This window comes from Phalacrocorax aristotelis, chromosome 2, assembly GCF_949628215.1.
Source record: "Phalacrocorax aristotelis chromosome 2, bGulAri2.1, whole genome shotgun sequence".
Classification (NCBI taxonomy): Eukaryota; Metazoa; Chordata; class Aves; order Suliformes; family Phalacrocoracidae; genus Phalacrocorax; species Phalacrocorax aristotelis.
This window is the reverse complement of record NC_134277.1, coordinates 49741671-49761126: the sequence shown is the minus strand read 5'-3', so window position 1 is coordinate 49761126 and position 19456 is coordinate 49741671. Positions and strand designations below refer to the sequence as shown.

General features: G+C 38.1%; 1 protein-coding gene across 8 annotated transcripts in view; it reads left to right on the top strand.

The window, feature by feature from the left end:
* Window positions 1–19456, top strand: part of ULK4 (unc-51 like kinase 4) — a 248917-nt gene that overhangs the window by 37759 nt on the left and 191702 nt on the right. For all 8 annotated transcript variants that reach the window (XR_012659008.1, XM_075083469.1, XM_075083468.1 and 5 more), the window contains 2 exons: window positions 9272–9379; window positions 13834–13917. Coding sequence is in view for 7 of the 8 variants with exons in the window: in XM_075083469.1 (XP_074939570.1) it covers window positions 9272–9379; window positions 13834–13917 (192 nt within the window). In the remaining variant the exon portion in view is untranslated. The remainder of the gene's footprint in view (window positions 1–9271; window positions 9380–13833; window positions 13918–19456) is intronic.

Below are 19456 nucleotides of genomic sequence, written 5' to 3'. Positions count from 1 at the left end.
TCACGTGGTATGGAATGAACGTGCCATTGGCCAGTCAGGGTCAGCCGCCCCCGCCATGGCCCTGCCCCTCCCAGCCCCCGGCCAGGAAGCTGGAAAGGTAACCGACCCCCCGTGGTGAGGAGAATTAACCCCTTCTCAGCCAAAACCAGCACAATCTGCTTACAGTTAAAAAAATTAACCTTTAGTCAACAAATTTATCATAATATATGAAGATAATCAGTATAAAAATTCATGAAACTCATTCTTTTTACCAAAGATTTAATGATTTTATTGCAAGTCAGTCACTGATCTTGTGGCTCAGATTTCTTCAGGCAGATCTCTCTTGTTTAGAAACCAGGTTTTTTAAATGAAAACTTGAATTTATTGCAGTGTTGACTAGCTTAAAGAAATAACTTTTAGTTTAAATTTGGTTAACTTAGTTTTACCACTTTCATTCAAATATGATGAAAGAGTAGGAATTGGATTATCAGGAAAACAAATTACTTCTTTTATAATTTCTGAATAAAAATAATAACTAGGTCTGCTAGTCCTAAAATCTTGAAGGTGTGAAACAGTAATTTCTGTTCACCAATATCAAATATTGTTCTTTGATTTAATTTTAATTACTTTTAAACCTTAAATTGATGATTTTAATGAACAACCAAAAAACCATAGAAGATGGATAATCTACTCAGTATATTTAAAGATAGTTTTAAAAAACTTAATTGAGTAGTAAGGCAGCCAAACAGATCTTAGTACAAGTTTGTAAAAGAATAATTTACTAAATACACATATGTGTATACACATATTTAGTAGAACATAGGATTCTGAGAATTTTAGGATTGCATACAAAAGTGTATTTAGTTAATAAATTGGTAGGTTTTGATGACATACTAACCATGCTTTGGGAAAATAAATATTACAGGTGCAAAACAAGATTAGCACTGATACTAAATCAGGGTTTTCTGCTAGTTGAGGTATATCATTAAAACTGATAATTTTGAACAGCCTGTCTTGATTCTCTATAGAAGATGTATAATTTGATTTGTATTTTCTTCATCAAGTCCTGGTTGCAAACAAACAAGCAATCTTAACTTGGGTGTCATGATGGCTTAATGTCCCTAGCTAGTCTGCTGGGACTATTATCTGCAGCTCATGTTATCACACAGCTCATGAATTTTGTGTAGTCTAAATACTATTTCATGGTGTATTCACCCTCAGTGTAAAGAGGCAAAGTTGAGAGGTGTTAACTGAATATGGATGATGTCTGTTAATGCCATAGTGCTAAGGTACTTTTAGTGGTTGTGATTCCACAGTGAAAGTTGTTCTCAAAATATGTATTTCATCACAGAAGCAGGAGTAATTCTGTATAGTTATAGAAAGCAAATCTAATAAAGGACAAAATGCTATCATTATGTGTTCATCATTTAGTGCAGAACTGCTACTGAATCAACTTGACTACCGCTTTCTCAAGCTGATATATCAGAAGCTTTAAAATCTATTGATATATTTATTTCTTCACTTAAATATGAAAATGAAGCTCTCTCTGGAATAGCATGCTGTTTCAAGTTCCTTAATATCATCTGAAGAAATGTTCTGAAAGCACTTAAAGAAAACAGTTAATGAACATAGCATTACATAGAAAAGGGGGACAAGGTCAAAGTTTGTTTAGTAGATCTTTTTGCTTTGATTTGAAGACTATACTTCCAGTTTTTATATGATTTCTTTGTACAAAGGTTGGAGTTATGTTATGAAGCTGTTAAGGTCAGAAGGAGAAGGACAATCAAGGAAAGTTGAGGATAAAAACTCTTTAGTGCTCTGAGGAAGAAGTAGTTCTGTACTGCCAAATATATCTGTAAACTATTAAAAAAAAAAAAAAAAGCACCTTTTACAACTTGTAGGACTGCAATTGGTTGTTTCCTGGGACGATTGTTAAACTCTAAACTCCTCATTTTTTAAAAATATTTTTTAATATCTGATTCACCTTTGAGTTCCCTGTGTGCTTTTGTGAATGTCAGTGATAGGATTTTCACAGAGTACTTTTTTGCACAGTCTGCTAAAATAAGACTGATTTTCACAGATTATTTTATTTGAGCTTTTGAGACCTTTGTGTCAATATATTGCCTCTTTCTATATAGATGCAAATGACAGTAAGGTTGGACATTAGTTTACATGCAAAAAGTATAATAACTTGCAAAAACATAAATTGCATTTAATATTAGCAAAGGATCTAGGAGACAAGCATGTATTTACTGAGCAACTGATTTTATGCATCTATGGGTTTGTCATCGTAAAAAAAATTTAAACCTTGCCATGAAAGCAGTTCACAATCCAGCAACATCTACAAGTAGTTTTCCGATAAAGACCTGTGGAAGATGATGTCTTGCAATAAATCTGGAGCGACTTATAAGATGCTCAGAAGCATTGAGGCAGTTTCTTATATCAGGATAATATCAAGGTATTCTGATATTCAAAACTGCAAGTCAGGAATGATAATTACTATATCTTTTGTTTTTTCAAGATTATGTATGCTTTTACTGGTCCTCTCACAGAAGATAACAGAATTTTTGTCATCTGCCTAGCATACATCTCAGTTAAACTACTTTCTAAGTTATACTGTTTTGCTATGTGTTTTTTCTTTATGGATTAAAAACTTAAAGTATGTTTTTACTATTTTTTTTATTGGTGGATAGGTAGCATATGTGTATTCCATCAAGGATTTAATAATGTGTTACATATTGTTATCGGGATGTATGCATAATGACAAATTTGCTTTGCAGTGATCAGCAGCCAACATGTGTGTTTTGGCATTTATATGCGTTGCTTTATATAGAATGGGATTTATGTTCAAAATAACAATTTTCTTAAGCTTTCTGAAGAAACCTCAGAAAACTCTCTTTAGCTGCTTCTTGCTTAATGGCTAGATGGGACTACGTTTTGCTAGGCCTTTTGAGGTAGTGGAAGGAAAGAGCATGTTTTGAAAGTAGAGAGCCAGGACTATTTCAGATAACCTTTGCCTTTGGCCAAACACTTCACATGATTTGTGGGAAAACCACAGTGTTGGTGTTGGTGGTTTGTTTGGTGTTGGTGGTTTTTAATTTTTTTTTTTCCTGTGCTACTCGAAGTAAAGAGTGTGTGTCTCTAACTCTGAAACTTTTGTGTTACATCCTTCAGTTACCACGCATCTCTTCAAAGGCATGTCATGTTAAATCCTTCTCAGAGGACGGACTGTAGATTGTTTTGCTCTCCGCTTCAGGAGTAAGAACTGAAGCGGGTTTGGCCCATAGTTTTCTAACAGGAGAAACTAAAATTCCTTGGGAGCTTTATTGTGAATTGTTCATATGGATGACAATATCACCTTTCCATCACTCTAGATCAAACTCCTAAACTTATATGCTTCCCTTAGTCTCCTTCTGCATCCCTGTTGTCCTTTCATCTGCATGTTTCCTCAACTTCAAGCTTCCCATTTCCCAGACTTTTCCTGTGACTACATTTGTAACACACAATCTATATCACTTCCTTGGTTACGTCCAGAAAACGTGTATATCTCAGTTGTTTGCTTCTGAGCTGCATCAGTCCTTTGTCTAGCTAGTAGCTACAGCACTAGAAGAAACTTTTGGAAGCAAGATCTGCTGCTGTAGCTGCAGTGCAGGTATATGAATGTGGCTGTATTTTGTCATCCATCTTTACACTGGTCCTTTTCTTCCACATCAGAAAAATATGCAAAGTGGCATTATGGTCAGGAACAGCATGTGTTCCCTCTCTGTGGCCTCATATTCAACACAGGCTACAGTCTCCCCAGCTCTATCCCTGTCACATAATAGCCCACGTGAACATGAAAGAGCTAGAGAACACATAATGGCAAACAAATCACAGGTTAACCACCACAATTTAACCAGATTTTGTGAACTGCTTTGACTTTTCCAGGTCACCAAGTGAGGCGATTCCAGATTTTAAATATACTGTTGAGTTGGCAGGGTTCATCGAGGGGGCTTTAAACTAGGATCGAAGGGGGGAGGGGATGTAGCCAGGTCCACCAGAGAGGAGCCTAGGGGTGGCGTGCCAGGGTTGGGGGTGAAACCAATAGCCTAGCTCAAGTGCATCAACACCAATGCATGCAGCATAGGCAACAAACAGGAGGAGCTGGAAGCCATTGTGCAGCACGATAGCTATGATTTAGTTGCCATCACAGAGACATGGTGGGATGACTCTTATGACTGGAGTGCTGCAGTGGATGGCTATAAGCTCTTCAGAAGGGATAGGCAAGGAAGGAGAGGTGGTGGGGTGGCTCTGTATGTTAGGGAGTTCTTTGATTGCTTAGAGCTTAGTGACTTTGATGATAAGGTCAAGTGTTTATGGGTAACAATGAGGGGGAAGGCCAACAAGGCAGATATCCTGCTGGGGGGGTCTGTTATAGACCACCCAACCAGGATGAAGAGGTAGATGAAGTGTTCTACAAGCAGCTGGCAGAATATCACAATTGGTTGCCCTTGTTCTTGTGGGGGACTTCAATCTACCAGATGTCTGCTGGAAATACAACACAGCAGAGAAGAAACAGTCTAGGAGGTTCCTGGAGTGTGTGAAAGATAACCTCCTCACACAGCTGGTAAGTGAACCTACCAGGGGAGGTGCCTTGTTTGACCTCCTGCTCACAAACAGAGAAGGTCCGGTGGGAGATGTGGTGGTCAGAGGCCGTCTTGGGCTTAGTAACCATGATATGATTGAGTCCTTGATTCTTGGTGAAGTAAAAAGAGGGGTCAGCAGAACTACTACCATGGACTTCTGGAGGGCAGACTTTGGCCTGTTCAAGGCACTGGCTGGGAGAGTCCCTTGGGAGGAAGTCCTGAAGGGCAAAGGAGTCTAGGAAGGCTGGGCTTTCTTCAAGAAAGAAGTCTTGCAATTGCAGAAGGCGGCTGTCCCCAGGTGCCGCAAGATGAACCTGCGGGGAAGATGACCAGCCTGGCTGAACAGGGAGCTTTTGCTGTCACTCAGGAAAAAAGAGAGTCTACCGCTTTTGGAAGAAGGGGCAGATAACACAAGAAGAGTACGGAGACCTCGTTATTTCTTGCAGGGAGAAAATTAGGCAAGGAAAAGCCCAGCTAGAACTCAACCTGGCCACTGCTGTAAGTGATAGCGAAAATTGTTTTTACAAATACATTAACAACAAAAAAAGAATCAAAGAGAATCTCCATCCTCTATTGGACGTGAAGGGGAACACTGCAACTGAGGATGAGGAAAAGGCTGGGGTACTAAATGCCTTCTTTGCCTCAGTCAGGTAAGACCAGTTTATCCCCAGGGTATTCAGCCCCCTGAGCTGGAAGGCAGGGATGGATCACAGAATAAACTCCCCATAATCCAGGAGGAAGCAGTTTATGATCTGCTGCTTCACCTGGACACTCACAAGTCTAAGGGGCTGGATGGGATCCACCCAAGAGTACTGAGGGGGCTGGCAGAGGAGCTTGCCAAGCCACTCTCCATCATTTACCAGCACTCCTGGTTAACAGGGGAGGTCCCACATGACTGGAGGCTTGCCCATGTGACGCTTATCTGTGAGAAGGACTGGAAGGAGGATCCGGGAAACTACAGGCCTGTCAGCCTGACCTTGGTACCAGGGAAGGTTATGGAATGGTTCATCTTGAGTGAGCTCACCAAGCATGTGCAGGATAACCAGGGGATCAGGCCCAGCCAGCATGGCTTCATGAAAGGCAGGCCCTTCCTGTCCAACCGGATCTCCTTCTATGATAGGGTAACCTGCCTAGTGGATGAGGGAAAGGTGGTGGATGTTGTGTACCTGGATGTTAGTAAAGACTTTGATACTGTCTCCCACAGTATCCTTCTAGAGAAGCTGGCAGCTTATGTCTTGGACAGATGTACTCTTCACTGGGTAAAAAACTGGCTGGATAGCTGAGCCCAGAGAGTTGTGGTGAACGGAGCTGAATACAGTTGGCAGCTGGTCACGAGCAGAGTTCCCCGGGGCTCACTGTTGGGGCCTATCTTGTTTAATATATTTATCAATGATCTGGATGAGGGGATTGAGTGCACCCTCAGTAAGTCAGTAAGTTTGCAGATGACACCAAGCTGGGCAGGAGTGTTGATTTGCTCGAGGGTAGGAAGGCTCTACAGAGGGACCTGGACAGGCTCGATTGATGGGCCAAGGTTGGCTGTATGAGGTTTAACAAGGCCAAGTGCTGGGTCCTGCACTTGGGCCTCAAGAACCCCATGCAATGCTACAGGCTTGGGGAAGGGTTGCTAGAAAACTGCCCGGCAGAGAATGACCTGGGGGTGTTGGTTGCCAGCCAGCTGAACATGAGCCAGCAGTGTGCCCAGGTGGCCAAGAAGACCAACAGCATCCTGGCTTGTATCAGGAATAGTGTGGCCAGCAGGAGCAGGGAAGTGATGGTGCCCCTGTACTCAGCACTGGTGAGGCCAAACCTTGAATATTGTGTGCAGTTTTGGGCCCCCCAGTACAAGAAGGACATCGAGTTGCTGGAGCGTGTCCAGAGAAGGACAACGAAGCTGGTCTAGAGCACAAGTCTTATGAGGAGCGGCTGAGGGAACTGGGGTTGTTTAGCCTGGATAAGAGGAGGCTGAGGGGGGACCTTATTGCTCTCTACAAGTATGTGAAAGGAGGTTGTGGTGAGGTGGGTGTTGATCTCTTCTCCCAGGTCACTAGCGACAGAACAAGAGGAGATGGCTTCAAGCTGCATCAAGAGAGGTTTAGATTGGATGTTAGGAAAAATTTCTATACTGAAAGAGTGGTCAAGCATTGGAACAGGCTGCCCAGAGAGGTGGTGGAGTCACCATCCCTGGAGGTATTTAAAAAACATGCAGATGTGGCACTTCAGGGCATGGTTTAGGAGACATGGTATTGCTGGTTGATGGTTGGACTTGATGATCCTAGAGGTCTTTTCCAACCTTAATGATTCTATGATTCTATGAAATATTAGCTTCTGCTGTACACTAGGCTATAGGAGTATTTCAGCTGTGTTGAAAACTTATGTGAGCTATCTCTCATGGTTCACCTGAAAGGTTCTGTCTGTTGTGAGTAATTTTTCTGTTTAGGGAAAGCTTCTTAACAGAGGCAAAACTATGAAGTTTTTAAGCGTTAGGGTGGTGGGACTCAGTCAGCTGAAGTGAATTCAGTAATTCCTGGAGCATGCAATGAAGCTGATGTTCAAGACAGTTAGACTTGGGTCTTCCACAGAAGGAGAAAGGAGCCCACACTGATGGGCCCATAATCAGAACTGGAAAATTAATCTTTTTGTTGGGTTAATTTGAGACTAGTCTGCAAGATTGGCTATCAGATTCTCCATTTAAACCCAATGCAAAGTGTGAGAATTTATTGGGAAACTGACTGGACAAAGTAAGTGGTTTCCCAGAACTGCTGCTGTTTAAACCTTTTGTGTCTGTGTTGAAGTGCTACTTGTTTGTATTCAAATAGGACTGTAAATGTTGAGTTCCCTGAGATGAGTGGTGCAAGTCTGTGCTCAGTGTGCCCTGTATACAGGTAGCACTTGCTTAACTGGGAAAAACACCAGAGAATGTTTTTCAGCTCATTAAAGCTACTTTTAACATGGTTAAACAATAGGGAAAAGTTAAACTGGAAGAGAACAATAAAAAGCCTATTACAGTGATTCAGTATTTATTTCATCATGATTTGATTAGTTCGATGACCTTTGTAGAAACATTTGTGCTTCTTATCAGGTATTTGTAGCAGCATCAATTTCTAAGACCTGAACTCAATGACTTTGGGGTAGGACTGTCACAGAGTTAGTCCTACTTTAAAATACTTTTGAACTAGTCAATTTTTAAAAAGTCCATTTTTCTCTACTAAAGCATAAATAGAAATCTCACAGTGATACTGTTGATGTTTTTGGTGTTTAAAGGGGAAAGGAAGAGTTCATAAGCAGAAGAATTAAATAGAATTCATGCTCCATTTGTTAGAGTAAAGGAGATCATAATATGACGGTTTCTATTGCCTTTTTTCTGTGTAATAGTGGAATATGCAATAAGTGTTTTTATTTCCATGAACTATTATTTTTTCCTGTTTCTGTAGGCTAAGATACTTTACAGCAATGCTTTCTCTGTTCAATAAAAGTAGTGCAAGCTACTTCACACTTCACATTTAAAGTAATAATGAAAAAGTTGAATGTTTCTAAGGTTTAAAATGGACTAGTATGTGCAATATTACTGTTTATTTAAAATACAAAGTACATAAAAATAACTTCAGATCTCAGAGTATTATGCAAACTATTGGAAAACACTGACTTCACCAACAGTATCTGTTTATGGAGCTTATTTGCTGTAACTCATAAGTACTTTAAAAATATCAGAACTAAATCCTTCTCAACAGTCAAAAGAACTACTTAATGGACATAGGAAGTACTTCCTACTCTTGCAAGGCATTAATGTTTTGGAGCAGAGGGTATATGTATATTCGTCTTTCTTGCAATATAGAAGCCAGTTGTTTCTTTAATTTTTTATGCTTTGTACATATTGGAGCACATTTGAACGGGGAGCACACCCCAGCCAGCAGATAGCATGCTTTTCAATTTAACGTGATAGCTAAATGATCCCTGGCCTCTTAAATGAGTCCAGCATTAAATGTTATGTTGAAATCTGTCCTATATGTGCATGGGAAAGTGATTCCTTAATAGATCACCTGCACAAGGTGAATCAGAATTTTCAATTTCCCTCCACCCCCTCAATATAAATTATATATATATATATATGTATACATATATATATGCGCGCCCTTTTCAAACAGAAGCTCTTGAGGTACAGAGAACTAAAATGAAACTACTAGTTCTCACGCAGTGAGTTGCCAATAAACTCAGAGATCAGGAGGCAAAACATTAAGAGTTCCTATCTCTTGATTTAATATCTACACAAAAGACAGCGCTTCTTATCTTTATTATTTGTTCTTTTTGTAACCTGATAGCGAAGAGAATTTATATATCTTTTGATAAAAACATAGGAACAGCAAATAGACTTCTTTTTTCCTGGCAGATCTGTTGTCCTGAGGGAAAGGAAAGAAGGGATGGCTGACAGTTTGTCACCTAGGCTATTTCCTTATTTCATTTTTCTCCATGTTGTGTATATAATCTGTTTTGGAATTGGGTTTTTTTGTCTTTCCATGCTTACTAAATCCTTTGCAAATGCTCTTTAGCATAAATGAAGAGTCTATCACTAAGATGGCATTTCAGATAACAAGCTTGTTACCTTTAGCAGTACATTTTGCTTGAGAAAAGATTATACATCTTGTTCTATGATTTATTTTTTTCTATTTTAGGCGATTATACTTTTAACTGAACTCATCAGAGAGAACTTCAGGAATAGCAGATTGAAACAATGCCTTTTGCCAGCACTTGGGGAGCTTCTTTACCTCATAGCCAGCAAGGTAGGACTGTCAAGTGATCCTTAAAAATATAGTAAATGTGAAGAAAAAATTCCCATGGAGAAGTAGACAAAAAAACCAAATTACTTCATCATTTGTATCCTCAACAGTTTCATGTCCTTTTATGTTCTGTGATACTTTTTCTGCTTTAAGAAATATGTTGGTCCAAACATGTACTTGATCTGAGATAAATAAAATTGTACAAGTAGAATTGTACAAGTACAATTCAAGTACAGAGTTTCAACTTCATAAAACAATCAATCATCATAATGACTGCTGGCCTCCAAGTGGCAGATCTAAGTGTTAGAACATCTTGGCTAGAGCTTTGATTAAATAGGACGTATCAGTACAGCCTATGATATCAATACATTAATGTATCTAGTCCATATTAGATCTTGTCCTAGCACGGTTGGATTCACAACGTTGCGGAAAAGGAAATGGAGTGATCATGACTCATTTCAAATGGGATTATGGTGATTCCTGCCTAGAACTGATTGAAACCTTCAGTCTAGAAATAGTAGATTAAAATAGTAAATTATTCTATTCTAAAATAGAAAAAAAAATAGATTACAATAAACAGAGGTTATTTGTAGAAGAGAAATGCTATTACTAGTAGGAATTGAAGATGACAGCTCCTCTAAACCCTCACCTTTCTTTTTCTGTTTTCAGAGTAAAATACTTTGTTTTACTTATTAGAAACAAAGGTGACTTCAGACAGAAAAAGCCTAGCCCTAGCTTCTCTGAAGCCTTTGTCTTAACTGCATTGTCTAATTGCTCTGAATGCTATCATATTAGTTATCAGTCTGTCAGGTCACCTGATAAGGCAATGAAAATACCAAATGGATCTGTATTTTGGCTTACTCTAGTTACAGCTTTGTGCTGAACTTCCATGTTCTATTGTCCTCATCCCCTAGCTCCTTGGTGTGTTCCACAAGATTAAATGGTTGCCTTGTTTTTTGTAGGTTAGCAAGTATCGTTCTTTTCTGGTTAGATAATAAATACCTATCAAACACACACAGTCACAGAACTTGTTCTAACACTGAGAAATTATATGATGGAAAATACATCCAGAGTCAGTTTATACGTTTTCATTCTTTCTCAGTTTTCCTTGGGGGAAAAAAATTTGTACTTAACATCATTAGACAGATTGCGAACTATATAATTCTTAACCACTTAAAGCTAAATAAACTTAAAACTGCAACTTGAAAATTATATTTGGCAAGAGTATTTTGCACTGTTTGATTTTATTTTGAAATTAAACTTTAATGATTGAAACAAATATGTTTATGCTGGCTCTATAACAGAAAAATTATTTGCATGAACTCACCTGAATAGATTTTTCTTTTCTTCTGAAAATGTGAACTGACAAATTTTTGAGTATTTATAAACTTCACAATGTTTGAAGCATGATAACTTTTATTTAAATGACAGCTCTCTCATGTTTATGGAAGATCTATAGTAATGGCTTGCATAGCTTTGAGTTATAACTAAGAAATTATTAGAGAACAGGAAGAAATATTTGGAACTAAGCTACACATATGAACTCAAGGCATTGTGTCTCAGTAAAGCTTCAAAAGTATCAGCGTGATTTGTATGCTTGGAGACATTAACGTTTTTTATTATTTTTTAAGAAAAGCCCATTATAAAGCTTTTTGTTCCTCAATACTGTACCTACTTAACCTCAGAATACTGTAGCGTTGTAGGCATTTTGTTGCTCATTAAGCTGCAGAACAGTAGTATTGAAAGACCTTGCCAAGATCATGGATCAAGCCAATGGTGGTATAACAAGATGAAACAAGAATGTTTATTCCCAAGTTATATCTTTAAACAGCAAAGCTTTATGCCTTGACTAATTTAAGGAAAGGATCATAACTGCATCTGATTCATTAGGAACCATACACAAAATATTTTTGTTTTTCTTGTGTTCTTCCATTTTGCTGTTCAGCCTGCTTGATTGTTTTATCAAGCTGCTAGGTATTTATCATTTAAACAGTAATTTTTGGGGGACATGGCTGATTTTATTTATTCCCTCTGGGGTTTTGCGAAGTGTTTCTACGTTTTACCACAATATAAATATGAAATAATGATAAAGGTTACTACTTTTTTTTATATATAGACATTTGGTAAACCATAAATTATCAAACACTTAAAATCGAGTTTAGCTGTCTAGGTGCAGCATAATTCATTAGGCTAAATACAGCATTGCCAGTTGCATTTCTGTGATTTAAGAAATACTGGGGAAAAAGTCCAGATAATCATAATGGTCCTCTGCAATCCTAAACTCTCATGTTATGTGTGTACTTGCAAATGAGATCTCATAACTCAAATCTTATGCTCCATCTCTGCATTTTTCTTCCAAACAGAAGCCAAGAGCAATGCACAGGTAGCATGAGCAGACCCCAGGGAGGATGTTCTGTTACTCCTAAGCAAATTGCCTTGAGGGAAAACTTTCAAGTTCTATGTGATATATCTATTCTTTTAATGCTGTTTGTGTTATTAGGGTGCAGAACCTGAAGTTTAATCAAAATCAACATGGGCTGTGAGCAAAAAGTAGGAAGATCCCCCAGAGTTTAGTGTTTAATGATATATTTAAATTCATTAAATGTCTAATTGTGTAAGTATGTTTAGGTAATTAAGAATGGTGCTAATTTTCAGGCACCTTATGTGTTTTTGTTGGTTTTTTTTTAGTTTATAACTAGAGACTAAACCTTGCAGAAAGTCATTAATCAGTCTGAAGAATGGGAGAACTAGTAATGTTTCAGAACTGCACCATTTCTTAGGGCTTTTTATTTTATACTACATTTAATATGTATGGTTACAGAAAAACTTGACAGGATTTCTGATAAAATTAGATGAATAAAATGAAAAACAAGACCCATTTCAGTTCCAGTGTAGGCTGTCATTTTAACTGTCTTGACTCCTAGCCTTGTCGTGCATTTTCCAAGTGGAGAAGATTCCAGTTTTGACTGTTAGAAAGTAACCTACCATCCTTCTTTGAACATTGGGCGGTATTTTCTTAAACTTACACACTATGCCTTGGAAGGCAAACTATGATTAGATGTCAACATGTTGTTACTCAGATAAGATGAAGGAGGTGGAATGTAGTAAATCTGATGTCTCTGTCAGATGTCAAACCACTTTTTTTATTATTGTCTGTAAATTACTTCTAAGGAAAATTGTTCCATACCTCCTAATACAAAGTTAGCAGAAATAAAGCATAAAAAAAAGGGGGACATTGAATGAACTAATTTTCGCTAATATATGTGGCAAATGAAGTTTTGATGTATTTTCAGTAAAGAAGGAAAATTGCCAACTAAAATTAATTCAGTAACAGTCTTCCCTGCTAATGTGCCATGCTTTAAACAAATGCCTGACATAATCCCATATACCTGATTTGATAAGCGTAGGCCACTCAGAAATCAGGAAATTGAGAAAGTATAATTTCTTTCTGCATCGTTAACCCTCACCTTGCCCATCCTATGCTTTTTATTATAAACTGTTAATTAGAATGCTAAAAATAGCTTACTAATATAATCAAGAGAGTTCAAGAAATGTGTAAGTTCTGAAGGAACTGTTGCTTGTCATCCATTGTCTGCTTATTAAGAGAAACTATGCATTGATTTCATGGCATATCATTTTCATACCATCCGATGCCTATTATTTCTCCCTTTCTTTCCCGAAAGAGGCTATTTTTTTTTTCCACTTGCCAATATCTCTGTTATTAGCTGTTATTGGCCTAGGTATGGAGGTTGTTTTAGTTAAATCTTAATAATATGCAAGTGTCTTCTTTTAAACTTGAGTGGCGGTGGGAAGTGGAGTTCATTAACTTCTAATGGAAAAATCAAACCTCTGATTCAAGTAGCAGTAAATTAGCCTCTCTAGCAGGGTGTTTTCAAGGAAATATACATAAAGATCTTGGAACAATGTTGATATGTACTGAAGGCTATTCTGTCCAGTAAGTTTTGTTGAATAGTTTATATCTATCTGCATGACTTTGAATATTTTTTTTCCAAAGCAAGTTCACATTTTTTTTAGCTGCCAGACAAAATAATTTTGTTTGTTTGGTGTAATTAAATCACACTTAAAGAGAAGTATTACTTTAATAATCAGATGTTTCTTTCTGAAGTGATCAAAATGATTGAGCGGAATGCAAGAATATTTTTGTGTGTATAATTTAGAAGGAATCAATGAAACCCAGAAATATTAGGATAAATTATTTTATGGATTTTGGAGACTATTCAAATAAGCTAATAAAATATCAATTTCTGTGTTGCACATGAAACAACATTGAATAGTAATACTGCCCTGGAATTTAATATTTTTTTCTAGCATCTGTTAATTTGAAAATGTGTATATTATGAACTTTATTAAGAATCTCTTACACATTTTTTATGTGAGCGAGATTTTTTTGGCATTTTTTTTCTATTTAATCATTTGTGCCGTTGGCTTCATTTCAGGAGGGAAAAAGGGAACACCCCAGAGAATGCTGGGCTGTTCCCTCGGCTGCTTACACTGTGCTAATGAGGTGTCTTCGAGAAGGGGTAAGGCTCTTTCGTTGTCCTCAATAGAATTTCTCCACTGTAATAACCCTTTAGGCATTGTGTGAGGATTGTAGCCTGCAGCAGTACAGTTCTTTGTCGACCAGGTATTGCTCTTGAATTTAAATAATCGTGATGAGACCATGACCTAAGCAGGAGATTAATGCAAAAATGCAGTGTTGTTCTCTTTACATTCAACATTTATGTATTGCTGCTTGTTTTATGCAAATAGGATAGTAAATATAGACTACTGTTAATAAATGTGGAATTTATTAATGCTATGGCTTTTTTTTGAGGAATGTTCTGACAATTTGTACTCTTGCAATTTGATTTTCATACAGTGTATCTCTGAGCAAGTTTTACTCTCTGTTTTGAAGTGACCGATGCACAGTTTTTGAAAACTATTATCCTACTGGGTAGTTAGCATTGTTTTGAGGCCGAAAAGTAGTAATTAGTTTTATTCTCGTTCATGTGCTACGCTGTATTCTTCATTTTTCTTGGTGATGACTTAGCTGTGTTAGAAGAAGGGAAGAAAAACATGCATATAGTTCCAATTTGTAAAATGGAAAAGAATTGAGTAGAGGGTTGGCATTTACTGTTTATATGAGATCACTTGACTTTTTTTTTTTTTCCTCAAGGCAGAAAACATGTTGGAGGTTGCTGGAGGGGGGGAAGCAAGAGAAATGCCTTTTTTTTTCCTTTTTTTGAGATATTTATTGCCTACAGATTGTGCTTGATAGAGGAAGAGTCTAGATGCATTTTAACATCTTCACACCTTCAGGTGATCAAGAACACACAACTGTGTGTACATTGTGGAACATTTCCAGCTCATAAATTAGATTAAGATGTCATTCTAAGGCACATTAGTGAGAATCTATTTAATTATAAATTTAGTAATGGAAGATTTGCTATTTTTGAATATTCAGTGTAGAGAAGCTAAATCAAGACATCCATAAGACACTAATGTATTCCTAGAGAACAAAATATCTTCTTAGTCCTGAAACATGTCAAAATTTTCTTAATAATTTATCTTTATATATTTTTCTTGAAAAAATAACACAAAATAGAAATATATTTCCCATGCAATAGTTTGAATTAAATTTAATTAAGTGTAAATTTAAAGCTATGTCTAGGCTAACCAAGCACAGCTGTGTATCTCTACATTTTCTGTTTGTGAAGATACTTGAAGTTTGTAAGGGAGTTTAAGTATTCATGCTTGTTTGTGTGGATACAGTGCAAATATACTAATACAAATCGCTCTGTCTCAGCTGTAGCAGACTCAGCTTTCCAGAACAGCACCATTTGAAGAATCAAAAATATCTAGGAACATGGAAAGTACTTCACAACATATGGAAATGGAGAGAGAAACTTACCACACTCTATTATTAACTTTTACAATTTCTTTTGCTGCCTTTTTCCTCCACTCTTGTAGCAATCCTCTTCTTATCCTCCATAACTTTATCAGCCACCCATCTTTCTTGGGAAATGATGTTGCAGCACCTAAAACTAGATGGTTAAAATCATATTATTGTTAGGCATCTGTTTGCAAGAGGTTTTTTTTTAAGGAAAGAATAGTCAGATATAAAACAAGTTCTTGTGCCAGATGTTTTAGATGCAGGGGTGGAAGAAGAATGCACAAAGATGGAAAAACAGAGGGAGAAAGATTTAAGTATTCAATTTCATTTAGGGTGTCCCTTTTGCATATTTGTTTCAAAACACGTAAGAGTAGGACTACTGAACTAGGTGCATCCAGGATGATAGTATCTCACTCTCTTCAGTCTATCGCATTACTTAGTGAAAAAGTAGATCTCACAATCTTTAGCAGCAAAAGTTACACAAAATTTTACTTCATGAAGTTTTATGAGAGCATCTGTGCAGTGTCATCAGACTGACTTAAAATATAACCAAATGTCTCAGTGATTTCTTTTAAAACATGTTTGCAGCTGGAAGTCTATAGAATACTTTAGGATGGAATGGACCTCTGGAGGTCATCTAATCCAACCTACTGCTCAAAGCAGGTCTAAATAGATCAGATTGCTCAGGGGCATGTCTATTTGACTCTTGAATGTCTCTAGGAATGGTGGTCCCACAATCTCTCTGGGCAATGCCTGGACCACCCTCATAGTAGAAAAGTTTTTCCTTATACATGATTGCAGTTTCCCACGTTATAACTTGTCGCTATTGCCTCTTGTCCTATGGCCGTGCACCTCTGAGAACATCTGTCTCTAACTTCTCTTTATCCTTTGATCAGATAGTTGTAGACAGCAATAACATCTGTGAGCCTTCTTTTCTTAAGGCTGAAGAGCATTCTCAGCCTTTCCTTGTATGTTGTATGATCCAGCCCTCTGACCAACCTGATTCCTTTCTATGATGGGGACGTGACTGGTGCTATGCACAAGGGGAGAACAGTGGATGTTGTATGCCTTGACTTTAGGAAGTCCTTTGGCACACTCTCCGATACTCCCCTTATCACCAAATTAGTGAGATATGGACTGGATAAATGGAGGATAAGGTGGGCAGGAAAATTTGCTCAAGTGATCAGTGATGCAAAGTCCAGCTGGCAGCCAATAACTAGCAGTGTCTCTTGGATCAATACTGTTTAATGTCTTCAGTAATGACCAGAGGAATCAACTGGATTGCATTCTCCAGCTGGATAACACCAGATTGGTGAGAGGAGCAGCATCAATATGCTAGATGTCAGGGGTGCTGGTCAGAAGGACTAGGACGGTCTGGAGGAATGGGCTGATGGGAATCTCATGAAGTTCAACAAAAGTGGGAGCAAGGGCTTTCTTCTGGGATGGAATAACCCCCTGCAACAGTACAAGCTCCCTAGGAAGAAGCTCTGCAGGAAGGGACTTGGGGATATGCAAAAGCATAGCCAGCAGGTTCAAGGAAGTGATTCTTCCCCTTTTGTTCAGCACTAATGAGACCACATTTGGAGTACTGTGTTCAGTTTTGGGCTCCCCAGTACAAGAAAGATGTTGACATTCAAAAGTGAGATCAGCAGGGTGCTACCAAGGTGAAAACTGGAAGAAAAAATCCCTAATGCTCAGAATTGCTTCTTAATTCATTGCCAGATATGTTATGTTATAGCATGTTTAATGTTTTTAGTTATGTTCATATAGCCTTTTCCACAGAGAATAAAACACAACCTATGGTCTCATGTAAAGAAAATCAAGATCAAGTGCCTTTTATCTTTTTGTTTGTAAGGGGAAACAAATAGTAAGAAAAATTTAGTTCGAACCTTTGGAGGCTATGTGGTCCAGCCTCCTGTCAAAACATTGCCAACTTCTAGTTACATTCGACATAAAAGTTATCTTAGGTTGCTCAGGGTACCTTAAGCTTTAAGTAACTCCAAGGGTGATTTTTCTGCAAATTCTGTGCCTGTTTCAGTGTGAAACTGCTATCATGGTGAAAAATAGTTTTCCTTATAGCTAACTGGGATTTCCCTTGCTACAACTTGTCTCCATTTCCTCCTGAAAGGAAGTACCTTTCACTGGTATCTCCAGGAAAAGTCTTGTGCCATCTTCTCTGAAATGATCTGTGAGATGTTGGAAAACACCCTTTATATCCTTAGGTGTCTTTTTCTTTGGGCTGGACAAACTTAACCGTCTTAGCCTGTGCTCCTGGCCCTCAGTCATCTTGGTGGTCCACCTCTGGACTGCCAGATGTCAAAGTCCACCTTATAATGGGGAACTAAACTGGGACACAGTAGGCCAAATATTCTCATATTTCAGAATATAGGTGAAAAAACAGCTTCCTCAGTCAGCTGGCTGCACTGATATGAAATGCAGCCCAGTAATCAGAGTCTCCAGATCCTTCTCTGCCCCACTGCTTTGTGGGAGTTATTCCATCCTGCATGTAAGACTTTGCATTTGACTGTTAGGACTTTCAGGAGGTTTCTAACTTCCCATTTCTCCAACTTAAAATCTCTCTGTTTGGTGGCCTAAACTTCCATTGATTCAACCTCTTGCGCAAAGCTTGTGTCATCAGTGACATTCTATGATTAACAGTATTGGCCCCACTAATGGCCCCCATAATGACCCTTGATAGCCCCAACTACCACAGTTGAACTTGGTACTGCTGACCACAACCCTTTGAGTCAGGTGGTCCAATCAGCTTTCTACTTTCCTTCTAGTCAACTTAAGTCCAAGTCTTTGCTCTTTGGTTAAATATGGGAAACTATCTGGAGAGCCTTGTTAAAGCTGAAATAAATTAAACCCACCAGCCTCTGTTAGTGCACTAAGCCAGTTGTCTTGTAACCAAAGTTTGTCACATTGGTCAGGTAGTTTTTGCTCTTGATAAATCTGTTGTAACTGTTACCAGTTGTCTTGCCCTTCATGTACCTGCAAATAGCTTCCAGGAGAGCTTGATCTGTAATTTTTCCAGGGACAGAGTTAGGGATTCTTCTTCTTGCCCTTTGGAGGGTGGGCCTGCCCTTTGCTTCCCCTTCTGTGCTCCCCCACTCAACAGGCGGATCTCCTGATCACCAATAACTTTTGAAGATGTGTGTTCCCTCACAACAATGTTGACTGACTGCCTCAGCACTTTTTGTTGCGTCCTTTCTGGTTCAATGGACTTAGGCATGTCCAGTTTGCTTAAGTGTCCTCTGCCTCCATCTTCTGGACCTGTAGGTATACTTCACTCCCCCAGATTTTGCTATTTGGCACGTGGGCATGGCATGCCTGAGAGCAGTGAAGATTGAGGCAGAGAAGGCACTGACCTCCTGAGCCTTTTCCATGTCCTTTGGCCCTTCCTTGTTCAACAGTGAACCCACTTTTCCAAAGTCTTATTTTTGTTACTGATGTACCAATAGAAACCCTTCTTGTTGCCTTTCAGACCTCTCCAGTTTTCAAATCAGTGCTCTTTTCTGCTAACCTAACATGCTGGCTCTAATGTGATTGGTTTGTTTGTTTCTTTTTTTAAGTGAGTCAACTTTTTCATTGCTCTGGTAGCCGGCATAGAGCCACTTTGTCTGGGCAGTGAGTGGCTCACAGTGTTTAGTGGCTGATATTCATGTGTGGTAGGGGAGTGTGTGAATTACACCACCCTCACCCCCACCCCCAGCATCCGGCTGTGAAATAGCAGATAACAGAAATAGTTAAAATGAACAGTCTAGAAATTCTTAAGGTCTGACTTAAAACTAAAATGATGTTCTGTGTAAATTTTATTGCTTGCACTAGTAAAGTACTGGATGTGAAAATCCTGAAAATATGTCTAAATTTGCCTTCACTGTGCTTAATGTTCTTGGGCTGCAGCCTAAGATCTTAGCTGCTGTATTTCTTTATTTCATACTTGTAGCCTGTCATCTGTTATTTATTCAATATATTTCCCTGATCTAACAATTTATTACATGTAAGTAAGCTTTGCATTCTTGCATTAGTAATTAAGAAATTATAATTAAATTTAATTGAATTATAAATTTATTTTAAATGTTCTTATTTAATTAAATTTTACATCAGTATGTTTTCTGGAGTGAATACTTGTATATGGTCTCAGCATTTATGAAAATGGCAAAGTAACTTTTTGTAATAAATTCTGA